Raw genomic sequence first — 21146 nt, 5'->3', positions numbered from 1 at the left:
GTTGTTTGCATGTCCTCGGGATCTGATTATATGCCTAAGGGGCCAGAGGCTGGGTCTTAAAAGGACCACCTTAAGGACTGAAATGCAGTTCATTCAGTGGTTTGAAAATTTCTGGGCAGAACTTCTTCAACCCAGGACATAAAAATACTGTAGGTGTTCTTGCTACACTGAAAGCAGGAATCCCCCAAATTCCTGCTTGCTCCAACCCCCAACATACAAACTCACTTTTTTTTTTTTTTTGAACCCAGGGTTTTGTGCATGTGAGGCAAGCACTCTACCAACTGATCTATATCCCCAGCTCACAAACTCACTCTTCCCCATCCCTGCTCTCTTGCTTAAAGAAATTCTAGACTGAAAATCATAATGTGCCTTAGTCAGTGTTTATAAGATCAGAGAAAATAATTTTCTGTCTGTAATAGCATTTATTTCATATCACATTTAGTGTAAATAGTAAAGTTCTGGCTTTCCCTAGGGACTGATATTCCTTTCTCTAAACCATATCCTTCCAAGGAGGGTATAGAATGAACCATTGAGGTGTGTGATAAAATGGTAGAACCACTATTTATATCAGCTTTTTATTCAAAAACAAACAAATCTCTAATAATATTTATTGTACAGATTGGACCTGATGTCCTCACTGGCAGCAGCATTATCTCTGATATTACATGTCAGTCATGCACCATAATTGCATGTCTTGGTCCTGGCAATGTAGTATTTTCAAGGTACCATAAGGAAAGTGGGAGCTCCATAATACAGAGGACTTGAGAATTATTTCTTCAGTTCTTTATTCACTTTCAACAATTTATGTTTGAATAGTTTACAGATGCTCAGTTGAAGGAATTTGCAGAGTCTGTTAAATTAGTTTTAATTGAGGGGCTGAGATTGTGTCTCAGTGGTAGAGTGCTCACCTAGCATGCATGCAACACTTGGTTCTATCCTCAGCACCACATTAAAAAAAAGATATTGTGTCCACCTTAAAAAAAAAATAGTTTTAATTGAACCGACCATTCCAAAGTAGACACAGAATGAAGATTTCTGCAAGACAAACCATAAGACAAAAATAACATTTATAATGCAGGTACAAATACATAAGAGAAATGGCTGAACTGACACTTAGTGTTACTAGGAAATAACAGAAACTCTTTGTCATCGTCAATACTAGGTACAAAGAACCAGCATGAAATAGGCAAAAAAAATTAAAATGTTTAAGGAAAAGTGTGTGAAATGTGGATGTTAAATGGATGTATTTGCTTTCATATTTATACCCCTTCAAATGCTGGCTAAATCAAAACCCAGTGACATTGAAAATCTCTGAAGGGAAGTGTCAGGTGAGGGCATTTCTTTGTAGATCCTTTGGTATTTTTAATCAGGAGAACCTCTTCAAAAATAAGTAATATTAAAAGTAATTGAGGGCCAGGGGCAAACCTCAAGGGTAGAGTCTTTGCCTGGTATGTGTGAGGCCCTGAGTTTGAGTCCCAAAAGTAAATAATAATAATAATAATAATAATAATAATAATAATAAATAGAAATGAGGATTTATAATTATTTGTAAGGACTATTAAATAAAATAAAGGCTTTAGTTTTTAAATTTATCCTGATCTCATCCTACTTTATATAGTTTTGTTTGCATACTATATTTGTTTTATTTGAATGAAACACTTTGGTATTTCATGCTCAAAACCTTTTGTGGTTAAGGGTATATCATTTAATCATTGAGATATCACTGTTCTACGTTAGCACCTTGAAATACTCAGAAATCCCTCTGGCACCTTACAATTTGTCCCTTCCCCACAATCCTTTCCTCCACCACTTCACAAAGAAAAAAAGCTGTTGCCAATTTCTTTGTGTTCTTTCTTTGTAGTTTCTCTCAAAGGAAAGAGAACAGCATTTTCCATTCTGCAGGGGAAAAGAAGTACAACCTTGCTATTTTATGGTTGAGCCTGATCTCATGCTTTTCTGCCTTCAGAATCTATTTCTTTTTTAATAATCTCACTAGCATCAATAATAGTTGCTTTTTAAAAGCCATTTTCCAACTAATTGTCCTAAAAAACATCAAGGAAATTATTTTTGAAATAGAAAGGAAAACTTTGGAGAGGGTGAGTGGAGGCAGAGTTGTTTGAAGATGAATCCTCTTGTTTAACTTCTCTATAGGAAGAAAACTCTGGAGACTTGGAGGAATTATCCAGAACAAGTTTCAAGACAAACAGCAGTGCGTCAAGGGCCGTGGAAGAAAAAGGTGAGTTATAACATATACTGGGATAAATTAAGAAATTAAGACTCCAAAGCAACCGGCATCTTCTCACTGAGCTTTGCCCCTCAAAATGTCTATTTTGCTCATTTGCTTTCTCTGTGTAATACCGTACCTCATGCTTAAGGTTAATAAGGTTGGGAATTATTTTTTTAAATTGATCCTGCTCTACTCGAAGTGTGATGCTTTGCTCTTAACCAAACTCAGGCTTATTGATTTTGATAGTGGAAGCATGTAAATGAAGTGTGTGTGCATGTAGCCACAACAGTGCAGGTCCCCTGGGTGAATACCCCTGTGGGCATTGGTAAAGGCTGACTCTTGTACTGAGCCCTGCCTTTTCTGCAGATGAACTTAGCAGCAGTGAGGCTACTAGTGAAAAGACAGAGCAGAATGAAGATGATAGCATCAAGTCACAGGAGGTGAGAAATGCTTTTCATGTTTATTTGCTCAGAATTGTTTAAGTACTAAAACCAGATTGAATGTGCAGAATAGTGTTATCAAGGGTTTTTCCTAAGTATTTTTGAAAGAGCTTTACTTTTTTAGTGCAGTGAGACACCATTACATAGCATGCATTTTATCAGTGTCATTATGATTAATTTTGTTCATCTTTGTTTCATCGGAACATTTTTGTAAGACCTACTTTTGTCATGGTCAGATAGGGTCAGTCCAGCACTACATCAGTGGCAATGAAAAGTTTCTGGCCCTGAAGCTTAGCACTACCAGGCCAGGTACCAGAACAGGGCAGCAGCAGGAGGTTTCCAAATCCATGGAATCCAGCCAGGTGGAAATGGGAACAGCATCAGGGTGGGCCAAGGGGGACCCAGTTTCATGAGGCAGTGTCCTGGGAGGATACAGGAGCAGACAGACCACATCAGCCCTATCTTCTATATAGGCCCATCAGGTTTCAGGGAGCCTATGAGACGGAACTCCTTAAGCCCAGGACACAGTCTGTACACTAGCCAGGTCTAGATAACCATTGCTGACTTTGCTCATTTTTAATGGTTCCTTTTGTTTTTTCATACTTTCATATAAGAAATTCAGTGGACCCCTTTCTTTTTTATATGAAATAAAATTTGTTCACAAGTAACTTGAACTAAACCACAATTCAAATGGGATTTATATAGTTTTTACAGAAGTAAGAGGTGACACCAGCACTTATCTCCATTACCTCATCCTCTCAACATCCTCACCTCTCTCTGGATCCCAAGGCAGTTATCAGAATCCAGTGAGGGAATTACAGTGAGAGAAATAAACACTACACCCAACACATCTCTTTCACGTCACAAAGTTGAAATTTAAACACTCTTAGGAGGGAACTGCAAGTCTCAGGTTGAGAAGACAAACTGTATAATAGAGGATAAAATTGTTCTTTTGTTGCTGTTTTGTTTTGTTTTAATTCTCCCTTAGGAAGATCAGCCAATAATTATTAAAAGGAAAAGAGGAAGACCTCGTAAATACCCTGTAGAAACAGCATTAAAAACAAGTAGGTATTTGGAGTGTTTTAAGTTCATACACAGGTGAATTCTTAAACACATCTGTTAAATGGGTATTTTTGGTTTTTGTTTTGTTTTCTTTAGAAGACGACTCCAAAACAGATACTGGCATTGCCACTGTAAGTACCTACAAAACATAAAAACAAACTTTTCAAGGCTCTTGGCCTTGAATGGGCACACTTCAATATCTAGTATTTTGAACTACTTTTTTTTTTTCAAGTATTTGAAAAGCTTTAAAATATTTTCTTAAACATGGGCAACCATTTAAATGTTTTGGCTAGTAGCAGATAAATGGGGTTTTATTAGCTGTTCTTTGGTTTCATTCCTTCCTCCCTAAAGACTTTGGTCATGTGAAAATTATATATTGGAACTTAACTTCTTATGGTTACCCTTAGCTAAAATATAGAAATTTGCTGTTTTATGATTTTGAGATGGTAACTTTTTATGAAGATCTCTGACATGTCTTGCCATCTTACTGCTTTCTGTGGAATTATTTTTATACTAAAATGTATACTGGTTCCAGTGCAGAAGAATTCTCAGCAATAGTTTATCTTTTTGAATTTTTTTTTTATCTTTGACCCTGAAGTGTATGCACACTGAAATCATGGTGTCAAGATCTCACTGTATGCACTTCATTGACAACACTATTGGGACACATGGCCACTGACCTAACATGAACACTTGGAATGCCCAGCTCAGCTTTACCACTTATCATACCAGACCTGTGATTCACACCAGTCAGGGGACCCTCTGGAAATGTAGTTCCTTGGCTGTAAAGTGATGCAATGATACCTGCAATACTTCTCATAGAATTATAATAAGATGAAAAGAAACCAGAGAACCAATGTGAATGTATTTACCAACATGGAAAATGAATTGCTGACTCTAGGAAATATTAACCACAGTGGCCACTGTGGTTGCATGCAGTACCCATTCTTCAGCTTGCAGCAGGGTGGCTGGGGAAGGGACTGGTTGCCAAGACTGTGTTTGGAAGCATGGGCATCTGGCTGCAGAAAATGGGTCCCAAACATTCTATCTGTGTAATAAGTAGAAGTTTAAATCTTCTTTCCATTATAGATTGCCTTTCTATGTGATAAACTCCTGGTTTCGGTTTTTTGTTCATTTAAACTTAGGTAGAACAATCTCCACCTAGCAGCAAACTGAAAGTGATACAAACAGGTATGTACCTGGAGCACCTAGCTCTGTGTATGCTGCAAGGAATTGGTATGCTTTCAGTTCTTTCACAGAAAATTTTTTTTAACTCTTTTTTTTTTTATTTTTATTTATTTTTTTATTTTTTTAGGTGTAGATGCACACAACACAATGTCTTTATTTTTATGTGGTCCTGAGAATCGAACCCGGGTCCCACCCATGCTAGGAGAGCACTCTACCACTGAGCCACAATCCCAGCCCCTCTTTCACAGAAAGTTTCAAACTGATTTCCTAAGTAAATGTTTTTCCCTTGGTGAGCAGGAAGGCTGGCTTTTGGAAAAGGCTTTAGACTTTCATTCTGTTCATCAGTAAAATGAGTGGGCTGCTTAGTAAAAAGCAATTGTTCGTATAGCATGAGAGAATATACTTATGGTCTATTTCTTTGATCTGAGTCTTTCTGTGTTAAGAACCCTGGAGGGCATCCTAGAGGAAGGTAAAAGCAATTGAAGGCAAAACACTGGAGGCACTGCATCCACAGGAAGAGCCTGTACTGCAGGATCCTACCAAATGTGTTGGATTTGTACAGGGAAGAAATAGATCAGCTGCCTGGGATTGGGCAGTTACCAGAAAGGCACACATTCAGCTCAAGAGCCTGCTGATCTCAGAGGAATCATAATTTTGAAGCAGCCTGTTCAATTTCCAGAGCCCAGGACACAAGAGATAAAAATGTTAGAAATATTTTTGCCCTCATTCCAAGAAGAAAAAATGTTCCAAAATCTTGACAATCTTTAGCTCCACACGGTAGAATAAGGAGAGCATTCCTTACTGTTTACATTCCTTACTGCTGCATACATTTTCCAGATTCTTTAAAATGAGTATACGTTGATTTCATGGTTTAAAATTTTGTATTTTTATGCAAGAAGAGCCACTGGTGGGCTCTAAAGCATTGACATAAGCAAAAAGGATGAGAGGGACAGCTATTTTATATCAGCTAATTTAGGAACGTATGTATTCTGATCAGCAAGATAAAGCAAAGTATAATACCTGTATAAAATGTTTTTCCACATTCAACTATGTGTGAGCTTGTGTAATACTTCAATTTTTCTTGTCTCTTGGTAAGTTAAGGTTCATTTCTTCCTCCTGTATGCTTGGCAAGCATAATAGCACTGACCTGTATCCCCAGCTCTTTTTATTTCAAGACATCGTCTCATTAAATTTCCTATACTGGCCTCAAACTTGTGATCCTCCTGCCTAAGCCTCCTGAGTATCTGGAATAACAAGCATGTATCACCACACCCAGCTATGCTTGGTTTTTAACCAATTTTAATTTATAAATAATATAATATTTTAAATCCATACAAAAAATCTTCATAACTTGAATGTTCTTTAAAGACTCCAACTTAAGCTTTGTGAGGTTGTTATTTGACAGTAGTTTTCTGAATCTGGGTAGTAATGACCAAATTAAAACAGACTTCTTTGTTGGTCTTGTTATCAGATTAACTTTTTCCCTTCTTTGTAATATAATATATTGAACTTGCAGAGAAAGGCAATTAATACAGTCTTCATAACTACTAAGTACCTTTGAGTTTTTGTCATCTAAAAACATGCCTTATTTGTAGCTTCAAAGCATGTACATGAGCTAATCTTCATTTTTCTTACCAAAGTACATTCTCAGAAAATCATAACAGCTACCAAAAACAAATGCATCATGAATAGGCATACACAACCTACAAAAAGGCTTGTAATGCATAACTTTTTTAATTGCTGTGATATATTAAACTTTTCCAACTATCACTCTGCTTATTAGTTGTATGACTCTGAACAAATTATGAAAATCAAATTACACAAGCTTTATTTTTCCAAACTTTATATCAGGATTATAATTTACAGAGTTACATTGAAATTTAAAAGATGCACAGGTTTGGGGCTGGAGTTGTGGCCCAGTAGTAGAGCGTGCATGAGTCACTGGGTTCCATCCTCAGCACCACATAAATGTAAAATAAAGATATTGTGTCCACCTAAATCTTAAGAATAAACATTTTTTTAAAAAAAAGATGCACAAGCTTAACATCCTTAATCAGAAATCTAAAATGCTCCAAAATTCAAAAGTTTTCAAGTGCTGGCATGACATTATAAGTGGACAAATCTACACCTAATTTCATGTGACAGGTCACAATCAAAACACAGGTGCACTAAAAATGCTGCATAAAATTACCTTTATAAGGAGAAAGAGTGTGAAAACTTACCTTAAGGAAATATCAGTAAAGCTGCCAGCTAGCTTCTTATATACACCTGATGTTATCACTTTTAAAAACCCACACACAGGGGCTGGGGATGTGGCTCAAGCTGTAGCACGCTTGCCTGGCATGCGTGCAGCCCAGGTTCAATCCTCAGCACCACATACCAACAAAGATGTTGTGTCCGCTGAGAACTAAAATAAATAAATATTTAAAAATTCTCTCTCTCTCTCTCTCTCTCTCTCTCTCTCTCTCTCTCTCTCTCATCTCTCTCTCTCTTTAAAAAAAATAAATAAATAAATAAAAACACACACACAAGAATCGTTGTGTCTATCAATATGGCCTTCACAAATAAAATTGTCTTCCCCAGTTATTTATATTTTGAGAAATTTGTGCATTAAGATGGCATTTCTTTTAGGAATTCATCCTCAAATTGCAATGCTTCTTTTTGTTCTCTGTTGTCATTTTTATATTATGCTATTTGAAAAAACATGAAATTCTATACTTTTTGGATATATGTATGTATAAGGTATATTTGAAATATAAATGAATTTCATGTTTAGACTTGGGTCCTATCCCCAAGATATCTCATTATGTATATGCGAATATTCCAAAATCTGAAATCTGAAAACACTTCTAGTTCCAAGCATTTCAGATAAGGAACGCCTATCCTGTATGTGATCCTGGATTGCATGCATTTCCTGGTGTGTCTTAGGGGTTCCCTACACACCTTTTTTTCCTGCCTTTCTGGGTTCAGAGCATATGAGTTTACTGTAAGGAACCATAAAGATAGTCTAACCCAACTCCAATCTTACATATGAAAACATTGAGGCTCATAAATTGTAAATAATTGGCTAAAGTCACAACCTATAGGTTGCAAATCTGAAATGAAAACTTTGCTTTCCTAACTTACATTCTGACATGCTTTCTGCTAGGTGTTCTGATGCTTTGTCTAACTGATATAAAATAATGATAAATTGTATAACAGTGCATTAAATAGCATTGGTGCATTAACAGATAATAACTAGGCTATTAAAATTAATTTTTAGTAATAAAATACTAATGCAAAGATTTTCCTTTTTTTAAAGATGAATCCAATAAAGAAACAGCTAACCTACAAGAAAGAGGTATAAGCAATGTAAGTGTTAGTTTTCTTATCAAGATGCATCCTTTAGGAAAAATGATCATTTTTTAATTAAAAAACTAAATGATCAGTTGACCATCCTTTCAACTTTAATTTTATTACTCCTAGGACGATGGTGATGAGAAAACCGTAGCAAGTGCACGTCGGAGAGGAAGGAAGCCCAAGCGTTCGCTCACGCTGTCAGATGATGCTGGTATGTCTCTAATTATACTTCAGAATCACCTTTTTTTAAGAGTTTTTCCTTGAACAAGGAAAATCCAGTGGGGTACAGCTTGTATTAATATTGTGTAAATATGTGTGAAATGGCTCTGATCCCATGTCAGAAATGGTACATCCCAGATGCTTTTCTCAGAATATGTGATTTTTTTCATGAATGTTGGCTGTGAGCTGCATAAGTAAACTATCCCAAATGTGTTTGAGATTAAGTTAAACAGTTGTGAATTGCAAGTGCTAAGACTAAAAGGAAGTGGAAAACCACTTCTTTTGCCTCCAAGTCCCCAATATCCTAACTTCTACACTCCATGACTCTCCTTTGGAAGTGTCTTTGGGAATTGTACAATCCAGGTGTTATCCTTCTCTCTTAACAGAATTCTCAGAGCCAGAAAGAAAACGCCAGAAATCAGTTTCTGAAGCAACTGAGGACAAAAAAGATCAGGAGTCTGATGAGGAAGAGGAAGAAGAGGAAGAGGATGAGCCCCCTGGAGCCACCACAAGATCTACCACGAGATCAGAGGCTCAGAGGTGATGGGGGCAGCTAAGAGCTGCCAGGCTCTTTCACCAGCTTCTCCACCCAGAAAGAGTTCTTAGTTTTCTTTCATTTTATCTTCAGCAGAGGGCACATGTTCTCACCCTTCTGCCATTCTGCACCTTCTTGAAGAACCCAATTCCTTTTTTTCTTGGTCCTGGGGATTAAAACCCAGAGTGCTTCCCTGCTGAGCCATATCCCTAGCCCTTTATTTATATATATATTTATTATTTATTTATGGTTTTTTAAGAGGCTGGGGATATAGTCAATGGTAATGCCTCTCTGGGTTCAATCCCCAGTACCCCTCACCAAAAGTAATTCTTTAAAACTCATACTCAACTTATATAATCTGGATAAACCACCTGGATTATCACTGTTCTTCCCAATGTACTTAAGGAACTTGTAGTTTGTAAGTGGATTCTTTTCTCTTTGGCTTAGGTTACCTGGCATTAGTTGATTGGATCCAAGGCTATGGCGTCGTCTTCATAATTTTAGATTATCAGGTGGGATGGGCTCTCAATGGTGCTCCAGTCCTAGGCTATCGGTGGCTGAACCACTGTTTAAGCAGTTCTCTGCTCTTGGTGTTCCTTTTCTTGCACATACTTCAGGCAGGGGAAGTCGCTTCCTTCTTAGCATTCTCTTCCTTGTGTTCAGTAGAAGCTGGTATTCTGGTAGCTTCTACTGTTCTGGTTCTTTGGGGGCCTTGTAGTATTTTCTCTTAAGTATTTAAGGGTAACTTCCAGGTCTTCTTGTTTTAAACCTCCTTATCCCTGTTTTCTTCTTTCCACTTGTAGTCTCTTTAAAGCAAATGTCCTACACCAAGTGGGTCTAGTGAATTCAGAAGAGGATTGTCCCATCTTGTGGATTCTGTTTTTCAGTATACATACGAATTACTTGCCTCAGACTGAACCATACCCCACCAAACAAGTTCTTTTTCTTAGAGTTTTTATTGGTGATTCATCTTCCATTATCTGATTTCTTTCTTATGCTGTTGACTTTTGGGGACCTGAACACTTAGCCCTCTCAATTGTGCTTTCATTAATCTAGGCCCCTTATTCTACTCCAGTGAGCTGTTTTGGTATCTCTGTTTTATCAACCAATATATTTTCTATTTTTCACAGATTCGTCTTAAAATAAGTCATGACAAAATATCATGCACAGTAAAAGCCAGGATAGAGCCATGCAAGTAGTGTTGGTCCTGGATGACATCAAGGTCTACTTAATAGCGATGGTCAGGAAAGCCAACAGTTTTTCTGCTTTTGATCCCCATTTTTGCCTCCCCACTCTCCTGTGCACAAAGAGCCTCATCCTTTCTAGATAGTCCCAAGGATGGGAGTATTCAGTGCTGCCAGTGTTTCCATAATCTGTTTCAGAAAGCATCATAGGGAGCCATCTACACGAGCAACCTCCAAACTTGGCAGCCCAGAAACAGTTTCTCCTAGAAATCACCAAAAATTATCAAAAGAGAAGTTACCTACCAGCAAAATAGTGACCCTCCCCCATTAGGAAGGTGATTCCCTGCTTATGCTTCAAGTCATGTTTAAGCCCTGAGACTATTTTTGGTAGAGTAATGCTTTGTTCCAAAGTTGCTTTAAGATTTTTGTCTCTCCAGATAACTGTCTTTGGGGATCCTTGGTTTCCAAGAAGAATAAGGATGGCTACAGAAGGTGTCTTCAGTGGCTTTGCCACCAGGCCACGCTACACAGGCTCATCCTTTACACTTGTAAGCCTTATTGTGGATTCCCATCTACCATCACCAAAGGCAAGGCATGTTTTCTCCAAGTGGCCCCAGGTCTGAGTGCTTGGTTAAATCCGCACTGTGTGGTGGAGCATCATACATCTTGCTTAGCCAGAGCCTTGCAGAGATTAAGAGGTGACAAAGCATCTTCTTTCAGACAGAGCCACCTGCCAGGTGCACCTTCCACTGCAGCCTGGTTGATCTCCCAGCTTCACAGGTTGTGCCAAGTCCTCTCTCTTTGCCCTAGCTTGTGCCTTGGCAGGTTTGTCCCCACTGCTAATAAGGTAGGTCCCCCAAGTAAGCAGGTTCTAACCCCTTCTTCAAGTCCCTCTTCTGCAGAGTGCCCTCCCCACATGATTCAGCCTGTTCTCTTCTCTCCTTCCTATTGCACTTTCAGTCAGTACTGGGCAGTTGCTGACATGGCATTGTTTCCCCCCTCAGGGCTGTTTCTTCCTTGAGATCTTACTTTGTGTGCTCTATAGCATTTAAGAACAAAAGATGGTTCAAATGTATTGCTATGTTTTGATATCTCTTGCCACAATTTGATCTTCATAGAATACTTGTAATACATGTTTATGCTCTTATCCCTGTGTCTTACAAAGGAAAGCAGATTTTCTCATTATTCCCTGGAAGATCTGGGTGCATACTTCTTGAAATTGAATTTGTAGAGGAATCACCTGGTGAAAATGCAGATTGCAATACTCTAGGTCTTGGGTAGGCTAAGATTATCTGACTAACAGGTTCCCAGGTAACCAGTGCCACTGGTCACAGACCACACTCTCTGTGGAAAGAAAGGGTGTGGGTGACCTACTGAGCTCCCACAGAAGGAAGATGCAGTCTGACTCACAGCTCTTCTCTGATCACATGTGATCATTGTCTTTCCTGGACACAGTTTGAAGTAGTTATCAGCAAACACTGCTTCTTATTCTCTATGCATGGGTAGGAAATATGCCAGAACCATATTGTCTGAGACAATATTAAAGTTTATAAGCAACTGTTTTTTATTCCAGTAAAGTTTCAGTTCTCCCTATTCTGCAATTTTGGCTTTCCTAGTCTTTTCATTCATTGGCAGAAATGTGTTGCTTATTCCTTGTGTTCGGAGCATTACACTAAGCACTGGAGTTAGAAAAATTAATAAATCTTAACATCCAACCTGGGTAAACATCTAATCTATTGGGAAAGATATATGTAAGACTTTGAATGCTTTTTTTTATAACTTTTTTTATTTGCTTCTTAAGTGGTGCTGAGGATCAAACCCAGTGCCTCACTCATGCTAGGCAAGTGCTCTACCACTGAGCTATAGCCCCAGCCCCTTGAATGCTTTTTTGACAACAACCCACAATAAAAATATATTTTGCAGTATATCTGGTGCTAACATTCCTGCTGTAGAAGCTGAGGCAAGTTTGCCTGAGTAAAACTAAATAGATTTAATATCAGTGGTATTTTCTAATATGTTCTACTAATGTGCTGCTTTACAATACCGACTGTAAAGTGAAATTTTAATAAACACCACAGATCAATTATAATGGCAAATACTCTATGAAGATAGAAAGTACCGTGGGGTTTCTTAGGAAGGCACAGCTTGTTCTGTGATACAGAAGGCTTCCCAGAGGAGTGGCTTTTGAACTGGACCTTAGCCACGGAATTTGATCAGATGGGAGGTAGAAGATGATTTAAAAAAAAAAAAAAATCATGTTAAAGCATGAAGATGTAAAGAAAACATTTGTTAATATTAGAGGCTGATTATAAAAGATTTTGTGTACTGTACTCTGGTTAACTTTTCCTGAAAATTCAGAGAGCCAACAAGGATTTTATACATCTAAGGACAATAACATGAATAATGGGAGTCCTAACAGTTCTGATGGCAGACTAGAGGACATGCTGTGAGTGTCAGCATATTCTTCCAATCATCCTGCTCTTCCTTTGCCAGCTATTTCTGTAATGCTGTACTGTGAAACATGGTTTTGCACTAGGATAGACCCTGGGTTCAGTCCTGCTCTTCTTGGTAGTTGTTTCAATTTGGGGCAGGGTATGTATTGGTAGGAGTAGCAGTTGACTTCTTTGTTTCAGAACTAGAAGTGAGGCGCAGAGAAGGAAGCCAGCCTGCCCAGGTCAGCACCTAGGGGTGGTAGAGCAGAAACCAGAGGCTTCCACACTCCTCTAGTACTCTGAGTTAGTGTGTCCCGTTATCTCAAGCTCTTTTTCTTATATAAACTCCACTGGGCTTTTCTCTTCTTGGTAGTCCAGTTAAAAACCTTTTTTTGAAGGTCTCCCAAATTATTTGAAGTAGTGCTTTTAACTCACTATTGCCTTAACTTTTATTTAATGCAGATCAAAGACACAGCTCTCCCCTTCTACTAAACGCAAGAGAGAAGTCAGTCCTCCTGGGGCCCGGACAAGAGGCCAGCAAAGAGTAGAAGAAGCTCCTGTGAAAAAGGCGAAGCGGTAACCTGACCCTCCCCTGGCGGCTTGAGGAGCACAGTGGAGAGGTGATGATCATCCTTGTGGGCCGAAGGCTTTTTTTCCCCCAACCAAGAAAAGGATATGCATGTGCTATAAGTTCCTAGGTGCAAGCTTTTTCTTGTTATGTTTTAAACAGCTTTATAAACTATTGTTCATAGAAGATATTATGTACATTTATTTCAGATAAAGGAAAGTAAGTTTACTTTGTATCTGAACTCAAAACAAAGGAGTTGTATATTTTAACATTCAAAATTGGGATTTCCCAATGTGACACATCACTAATGCAAACCCTTCCAGCCATCAGACACCAGGCTGCCTACTGGTGATCTGTGTATAGTATATGAACATGTAAAAATAGGTTGTATTTTACTCTATGTATGATGCTAATCAATGAACACTTTATTTATTTTACAGAGAAAACTTATCCGTGAACTTTACTATATCTGTTTATTTTATTTTATTATTTTTTTTTAATAAAAAAAGGGTTTTAAATGCTATGCAGTCATTAGTAGAAAATTTTTAGGACTCTGCCTGCCCTGTGACTGTGTGAACCTGACCTGGCAGGAAACACAGGCGCTCGCATGTATCCAAGTAAAGTAGCTGAGCTGAAGAAGGGTCTCCACTGCTTTTCTTTTCACAGTCGTGACTGTTTTTAAGAACCTAACTTGTTTTTAGATTATATTTGCATCTGTGATTTTACCACCAGCCCCGCTGACGCTGGAGATCCTGGGTCAGGTGAAGTGACATGCCCCCCCAACTCCTGCAGTGGGGTCCTCTGGGTGTCCATTCCACTCTCCCGCTGCCCAAAGCTTCTACCAATATTCTTTCCCTATCTTTTTCAGTGACGAGAAATGCGTTGAATGTTAGATCACTCCTATCTATTCAGCTTCAGGATTTTATGTTTTATATACAATTATTTCAGGATAGAAACTGGTTTTATTGCCAGATTCTTTTTTAAACATGTTTTAACTCCCATATGAACAAACTGTCCAATTTAAGTTTTTCATAAACTTTTCTTAAGGTCAAATTTGTCTCTTGCAATGATGTGATGAGTTGCCAAATAATTGAGATTATTTTAAAATGTTTTGTTCATATTCTTATTTTATAATTAAAATTTACATTCAGTATGTGTGGATTTTTCTTATTTTTTTTGTTTTGTTTTTTGGCTTAATGTAAGGTGGATATTTCTGTCATTTTACATGGTTTCTTACTGAGATTTTATATATAAATTATAAAATGTTTCCCTAAAACTTGAGTGGTAAGAATTTTTCTTCCTGTGTCTGAATTTTTTTTTCTTGTGCAAACCATGTCTTCTCTACAAGTAATTGGAATTTTCATATTCAAAGATGAGTCAGTAATGGCTGATAGAATTGAATTTTAGACCTAGAAGGAATCTTCAGACTAGAAACATGAGACTTTCTCATTTTTATTTATATGGGAGAATTTTAACCAAATCTCAAAAATCTAGTGAATTGTCTTAAAGTCAGCCAAGGTTAGAAGTCTGCCTAGGTTCCAAGGCTCTCAGTCCTGTACAGTCTTTGCACTGCTCACTTTTAGATTGCTTAGTAGAAGTGCAGACTTGAAAATATATTCTCAGTATGAAACTGTCCTCAGTTTAGAGATGCCTGTTGTGGGGCATGACCTTGTTGGTACTCAGTAGTTGGTTTTTGAGGAAAGGCTGCCTCATAATTAAATCAAAACTAAATAGAACTGCATGAAGAATTTCCAAGTGGGGAAGTCAGCTAGACCACTCAGCTTCCAGTGGTTCTGAACCTGAGTAGAGAGCAGGTCCCTCCCATAGGGTCCTTGGGAATGTGTGGGGGCAATTCTTGGTTGACATGATGTTTTGATACTGCTAGCATTTAGGAAAAAAACAGGTCAGGAATGTGAAACCACCTACAGTTCATGGGACAAACCTAGAGTTCCCCCACTAACCCACTGAGAAACATCTCTCCATATTTGTCATTTTCCTGACATCACCACTGCCACTGCCTCACTACTTCTCAATGGGCACACTGGACCCTAGCCATCTGCTTTCCTCAATCACAGAGCTGAGACAAAGCTGCCACAATCCAGTGAGACATACTGAAGGTAGAAGACCATCCCACAACCCAGGGCAAGGTGGCTAATTCCTCTTCACTTGGTAATGGACACAATCATCCTCCCATTCCCAGAGAAAGGCCATTTTCTCAGGTTTATACCACTGGAGTTAAATTCTAGAACCTACTAGGCTCACTACATCCACCCCAATTCAGAATGACCAGCAAGTAACACTCCCCTTCTCCGCCAGGTCTCACAGTGAGCTGATGGCAAAGCTGAGCCTGAGCTGTTTCTTGTCTCTAGCACAGCCCAGAGGGTTTGTCTGCTACCCCTGGGAGGGAGGCATTGATCCTTCTACCTCCACAGCATGCTCACTGACCTAGGACCATGGTCAGGTAGGTGCTTGCCCCCAGCACCTCTCCAACTTGTAAAACCTAACTGATGGGAGATAAGGGGAGATGATTCTAATGGGAAGAAATGCTGAAGGAGTTTACTTTCTTATTTTTGTTTTTTTTTTTTTATTTTTTATAATTTATTATTCCTCCTAAGCTCAAGAATACCTTACATTTTTCTAAAATTACCACTGCATCTTTGTGTAACTAAATCAAGAACAAGATTTTTTTCATATTTCAGTGACAGGAACACTTTATCAGGAATAAAATAGAAAATGGCTTTAGACCACAGTTTTCTCACTGAAAGTGCTGTCCTATAAAGATGCATATTTATTGAGCCCTGTGCCCAACACTAGGAATAAATATGAACCCAAGTGTCAAGGGATGACAGCCACAGAAGCAAAGAACTGGGCAGCAGAGATTGGTGTCTGGTCACAGAAAATGGCAAGGGAGAGAAAATCACCTTTTGAGAGAAGTTAGGACACAGGATTAACTCCTGACAGACAAGATGGGTGGGGGATGTTTGTTTTATAGGTATAGAGTTTCAAACAAGGTTGGAACTTGGAGAAGAGAGCATCGTGGAAGCTGAAGAGCAGGATAGACTGAAGACCATGAGTGCCATGTATACCACCAAGTCACACCAAGTCAACCTTTCAGAAACCTGGAGGAGAACTCTACAGATAGTAATAACTAGGTAGCAAACCCCTCCTAAGAGATGTACTTTCACACTCAAAACTTGTGTACATTGACTCATTAAGAAATCATGGGGGCTGGGGATATAGCTCAGTTGGTAGAGTGCTTGCCTCACGTGCACAAGGCCGTGGGTTCCAACTTCAGCATCACACACATACAAAAAAAAAAAAAAAAAATCAGGTTGGGGCCATAGCTCAGTGGCAGAGTGCTTGCCTAGCATGTGTGAGGCACTGGATTCTGTCCTCAGCACCATGTAAAAGATATAAACAAATAAAGGCATTCTGTCCATTTATAACTACAAAAAAAAAAGAAAAGAAAGAAAGAAATGGGAAGAAATGAGGAGAAGGTAGACCAGTAGAAGACCAGGAATTGGGGAGGGTTGGATATCTGTGCTTTTGAGTGTGCAGTAATTTTGTTTTGGTGCCAAACTACAATGGACTTTGTTGCTGTTTTTGCTAGGGATTGGCCCAGGGGTGCTTTACCATGAAGCTTCATCCTCGCCCTTTTCATTAATTATTTTGAATTTTGAGACAGGGTTTTGCTAAGTTGCTGAGGCTGGCCTCAGACTTGCAATCTTCCTTTTTCAGCCTCCCAAGTTACAGGGATCTCAGGCGGGAACCACCATGCCTAGCATCATCCCAGTACACTCTTTTAACTGGTTTTTTAAATCAAATTATGTAGAACTCATGATGCCTTTTAAATTGACATCAGTATGAATAATTTTGAACAAGTTCATACATCACGGCAAACATGGTGAACCACATGGTTCACCATGTGGTGACTGCCACCTGCTCCACAGCAATTCTAAAACACCTTTGAATAAGTGACAGTTATTCTAGAGTTGTGTCTCTGAATTAGTATAATATGTAGATAGATTTCTTTTACAATAGGGGATTTAACATATCTACCCTTCTGTATTGTTTTTTAAAATAACGTATAATTTTATGAAATATCCAAAAGATAAATATTATATATTGTTAGAAATCCCACTTACTAAAAAGAAAAAAGAAATCCCACTTACTACCCTTCAGCTTAAGACAGAACATACCAACACCATGAAACTTCTGACACACCCATTCCCCATCCGGTCATGTTACTCATCTTCCCCACAATGCCACCATCATTCTAAATACAGGGGGTTTTTTATTAGCATTTGTCAGTTTACTACATATGTATACATCTCCAAACATGAAGTTTTGCATTGTGCTTTATATAGTCAGTTTATACAAATGATTTAATATTTGCTTTTTTCTTCTATATTATATTTTGAAATTAATCTGTTCATTATATATAGCTCCAGATAGATTATTTTTACTGCCACATAGTACTCCACATACACACCTTATAGACTGAGCCATTCACCTGTGGCTGGGTCATTGCCTTGCTCTCAGGCTAACAATTTTATGAACATTTCTGTGAAATTTCTGTAAGGCAGAGCTTTCAAAACTTACTCAAGTCATGGTTCTCACATACAGTGTGAGACATGAAAAGGCACACTAAGGATAAGGCACACTAAAGACACAATAGCAGGACAAGGTTGGCTGCTGCTTGAGGAAATCCCCTGTTCCCTGACCGTCTAGCCACTTTATTCCCTGCCCCCAGGAAAAAAAATGATATAATTTAGAGAGGCATAATTGATAAATAAAAAATTATATGTATTTGAGGTGTATGATGTGATGATAATACATAGTAAACATTGCAAAATGTCCTAAACCAAGCTAATTAACACATCTATCATCTCATGGAGTTACCATTTTGTGTCTGTGTGGTGGAAACAGCTAACATCTACACTCAGATAATATATGTGTACAGATTACAATAATATTAACTATAGTCACCATGTGAACAGTAGATCTCCAGGACTCATTCATCCTACAACTGGAAATTCATAGCCTTGGACAGTCATCTCCCCACACCTTCACCCTCAAGCCACTGGTGATCCCCATTGCACTGTCCACTTCTGGGCACCTACCTACAAATGAGATCATAAATGATTGGTCTGTGTGTGTTGGAGTTATTTCACTTAGCATAAAGCCCACCCATGTTGTCACAGATGTCATTCTCCTTATGGCTGAATAATATTCCATTGTGCATGCACACCATATTTGCCTTATCTAATCATTTTTCCCATGCAAGGACATCTTGATAGATCCCCTATCGTGGCTATTGTGAGCAGTGCTACAAGACAAACAAGAGTGTCTGCTTGATACAATTTCATTTCCTTTCAACGTATACCCAACAGTGGGATTGCTGGATCATATGGCAGTTCTATTTTTGGAAGTTTTTTGAAGAATCTCCTGCTGTTTTCCACAGTGCCACACTGATTTATATTTCCACCAACAGTTTCTAAAACCTCCCCCTTCTCTGCATACTTGCCAGCATCTATTATTTTTTTCTCTTTGATAATCACCATTCTAACCAGAATGAGAGGATATTTTATTATGGTTTTGATTTGTATTTTCATGATATTGAGCAGTTTTGACAAGTACTACGTTGCTTAAGACCATGGTAATGCCCACCCCACCCCACCCCGCCAACTGCCAGACATGGCAATGTTGATTCTCCTCAGGACCCACCCAACACCCTTCTTCGCTTCCAAACTTATAACTAGATTTGAGTCCTGGCAGACCTACAATGTGTAGAAATGGGTATTAATGGTGTAGGATTATGGTGGTGGGAGGAACATAAAGCGGTATCAGGCCAAATTTCTCAGTACTGGCTCACCACTGGAGCAGAGACTCCATATTTCATGTTACAGCTTGGGAAGTAAGGAAGCACACCAACAGTTTGGTTTGTTTTTTGAATCACGGATCAAAAGATGACCAGCATGACCAAGTTGGAGGTGTGCTGGTTGGGTGATTGATCCAGACTACCAAGGGGAAGTTGGGCTGCTTCTCCACAGTGGACGTGAGGAAGAGTAGGTCTGGAATACAGGAGATCTCTTAGGGCATGTCCAGTATTACCATGTCCTGTGGTCAGGGTCCATTGCTCCTAGGAGAACACGAAGGGCTACAGAAATGAGGACTACGTCGTCTGAGTATTTTCTTCCTAGTTTGTTAAGAATTCATTTGTGTCAGTGTATTACACATCTATTAAGCAAATATCTTTGTTTCCATTCCTCTCCTGGTACTTTTACATGTAACATAAGATTTATTGGCTTCATATCAATATTTCAGTTTTATTAATTTGACATCGCAGTATTTAAGTGATGGGACATCAGAAGAGCTGAGCGAACATCACCTCAGGGCTGCACCTCCTCTTCTTGGGGAGGGATTAGTGCACTTGGCTACGTCATGTGAGGTGATTCTGAGGCCCACTGTCATCTTCCTCTGTACATCAACTCTGGGTTAAGGAGATGCACGCGGGGGCCAAGTTGAGGACAGCTGGACCCATGGTGGTTGATGAGGTGCAACTGAAGCCAGAATTAGATAGGCGGTCAACATAAATAGGTAAGTTGAGTCAGGTCGGATCAAGGAGGCCAGTTTTGAGTTGAGTCCTGGAAGTTGGAGACTGTCCCCTGAGGGTTTGAAATGTTAATCCCTTCCTCCACCCTTATCAAGAACCTGCCCCTGCTCCAACCTGTTGCTAAGGTAACCTGTCCCAGGTTGTTGATTAACTGTGTCCTGGGCTGCTCCATCCTGCCTTTCCCCTTCAGCCCACCTGTTTCTCACCTTTTGGCCACCCCAGCAAGCATTTCTGAGCCTAGTCACGTATGCAGGAAGGAGAGAAATAAGGGGAAGAGGCAGGAGAGCAAAGGAAGCCTAAGACCTATAAAAAGGCAGAACACTCACACTTCTTGGGATACCAGGATACCAGCTGTGGTCCTGTAAGGATGGCCCTAGGCCTTAGCCTAAGCAACTCCTTTTTAAAACTCCATCTTAAGATAAACCTGCAGTCTCGCCAGGCAAGCCACAGAGCCCTCCAATATGTCAATCAGGCATAGCCTGATAAAAGTCAGTCACTTTCCACAACCCTGACAAGAGCCGGAAGGGTATCAGGGTGGAGACTACCAGACCATACGTCCTTTCTAAGATGTAAAAGGGACCCAAAGGATGAGGAGAAGCTCCCAAAATTTAGTATAAATAATGGAACAAATGAACAGACACTCAGCCAGCCGACACTGATGCCCACATGCCGGAGAGCCTGAAGAGGACCTGGACTGACATCCCAACACTTATCATCTGCTTGATCCTCTGCATCATCCTCACCACTCTCAAACTTTACAGCAGCCTCTTGACTGTGGTGAGAACAGCAGTGTCTCCTTATGACCATCTCCTCAACTAGCCATCAACTCACTCCAGAAGCAGCCTCCAGCCATTGCTGATCTGATCACTGTGGTCCGAGTGAGTGTGCATCTGCTGGACTTGAGACCTGAGACTTAAGACTTTAAATCTAGCAATTAAACTTAGCATGCAGAGGGAATGTCTGCAAAACGTCTGTCATGATTAAGAGTGTTTGCAGTGCTTAGTATTACCGTGTCCTGTGGTCAAAGTCCATGGCTCCTAGGACCCTAACTTAGGATCATTTGCTTTGAATTGATCATGTTTATTGCAATGCCCAGCATTAAGGATTGTCATTCCTTGATTATGAACCTATAGAGTGAATTTGTATTGAGTGATTTGAGTGAATAAAACGTTGAAAAGGGCAAAAGCACGTGGTCATTCTTTATCTCTCCCCTTGACTGCAGACATCATATTTTGCCCATCTCAACAGGCCCCCTTTTCCTTCCCAGGAGAAGTATATGTTTCACCTTTTTAAATAAACCCTGCTTTATACGCTTCCTTTGGCGTGCTTCTCTAAT

The 21146-nt window shown here is 39.2% G+C and overlaps 1 protein-coding gene across 1 annotated transcript in view; it reads left to right on the top strand.

Moving 5' to 3' along the window:
• Positions 1-14470, top strand: part of Bod1l1 (biorientation of chromosomes in cell division 1 like 1) — a 52981-nt gene extending 38511 nt beyond the window's left edge. The window contains exons 18-26 of the mRNA XM_078021048.1: positions 2152-2236; positions 2594-2667; positions 3656-3731; positions 3826-3860; positions 4875-4920; positions 8219-8268; positions 8383-8467; positions 8862-9015; positions 13089-14470. Of these exons, the coding sequence (XP_077877174.1) occupies positions 2152-2236; positions 2594-2667; positions 3656-3731; positions 3826-3860; positions 4875-4920; positions 8219-8268; positions 8383-8467; positions 8862-9015; positions 13089-13206 (723 nt within the window). The 3' untranslated portion in view covers positions 13207-14470. The remainder of the gene's footprint in view (positions 1-2151; positions 2237-2593; positions 2668-3655; positions 3732-3825; positions 3861-4874; positions 4921-8218; positions 8269-8382; positions 8468-8861; positions 9016-13088) is intronic.
• The last annotated feature ends 6676 nt before the right edge of the window (positions 14471-21146 follow it).

This window comes from Ictidomys tridecemlineatus, chromosome 9 (assembly GCF_052094955.1).
Source record: "Ictidomys tridecemlineatus isolate mIctTri1 chromosome 9, mIctTri1.hap1, whole genome shotgun sequence".
In the NCBI taxonomy this organism is placed as follows: domain Eukaryota; kingdom Metazoa; phylum Chordata; class Mammalia; order Rodentia; family Sciuridae; genus Ictidomys; species Ictidomys tridecemlineatus.
The sequence above is the reverse complement of the archived record's forward strand: the minus strand, read 5'-3'. Positions and strand labels throughout refer to the sequence as shown.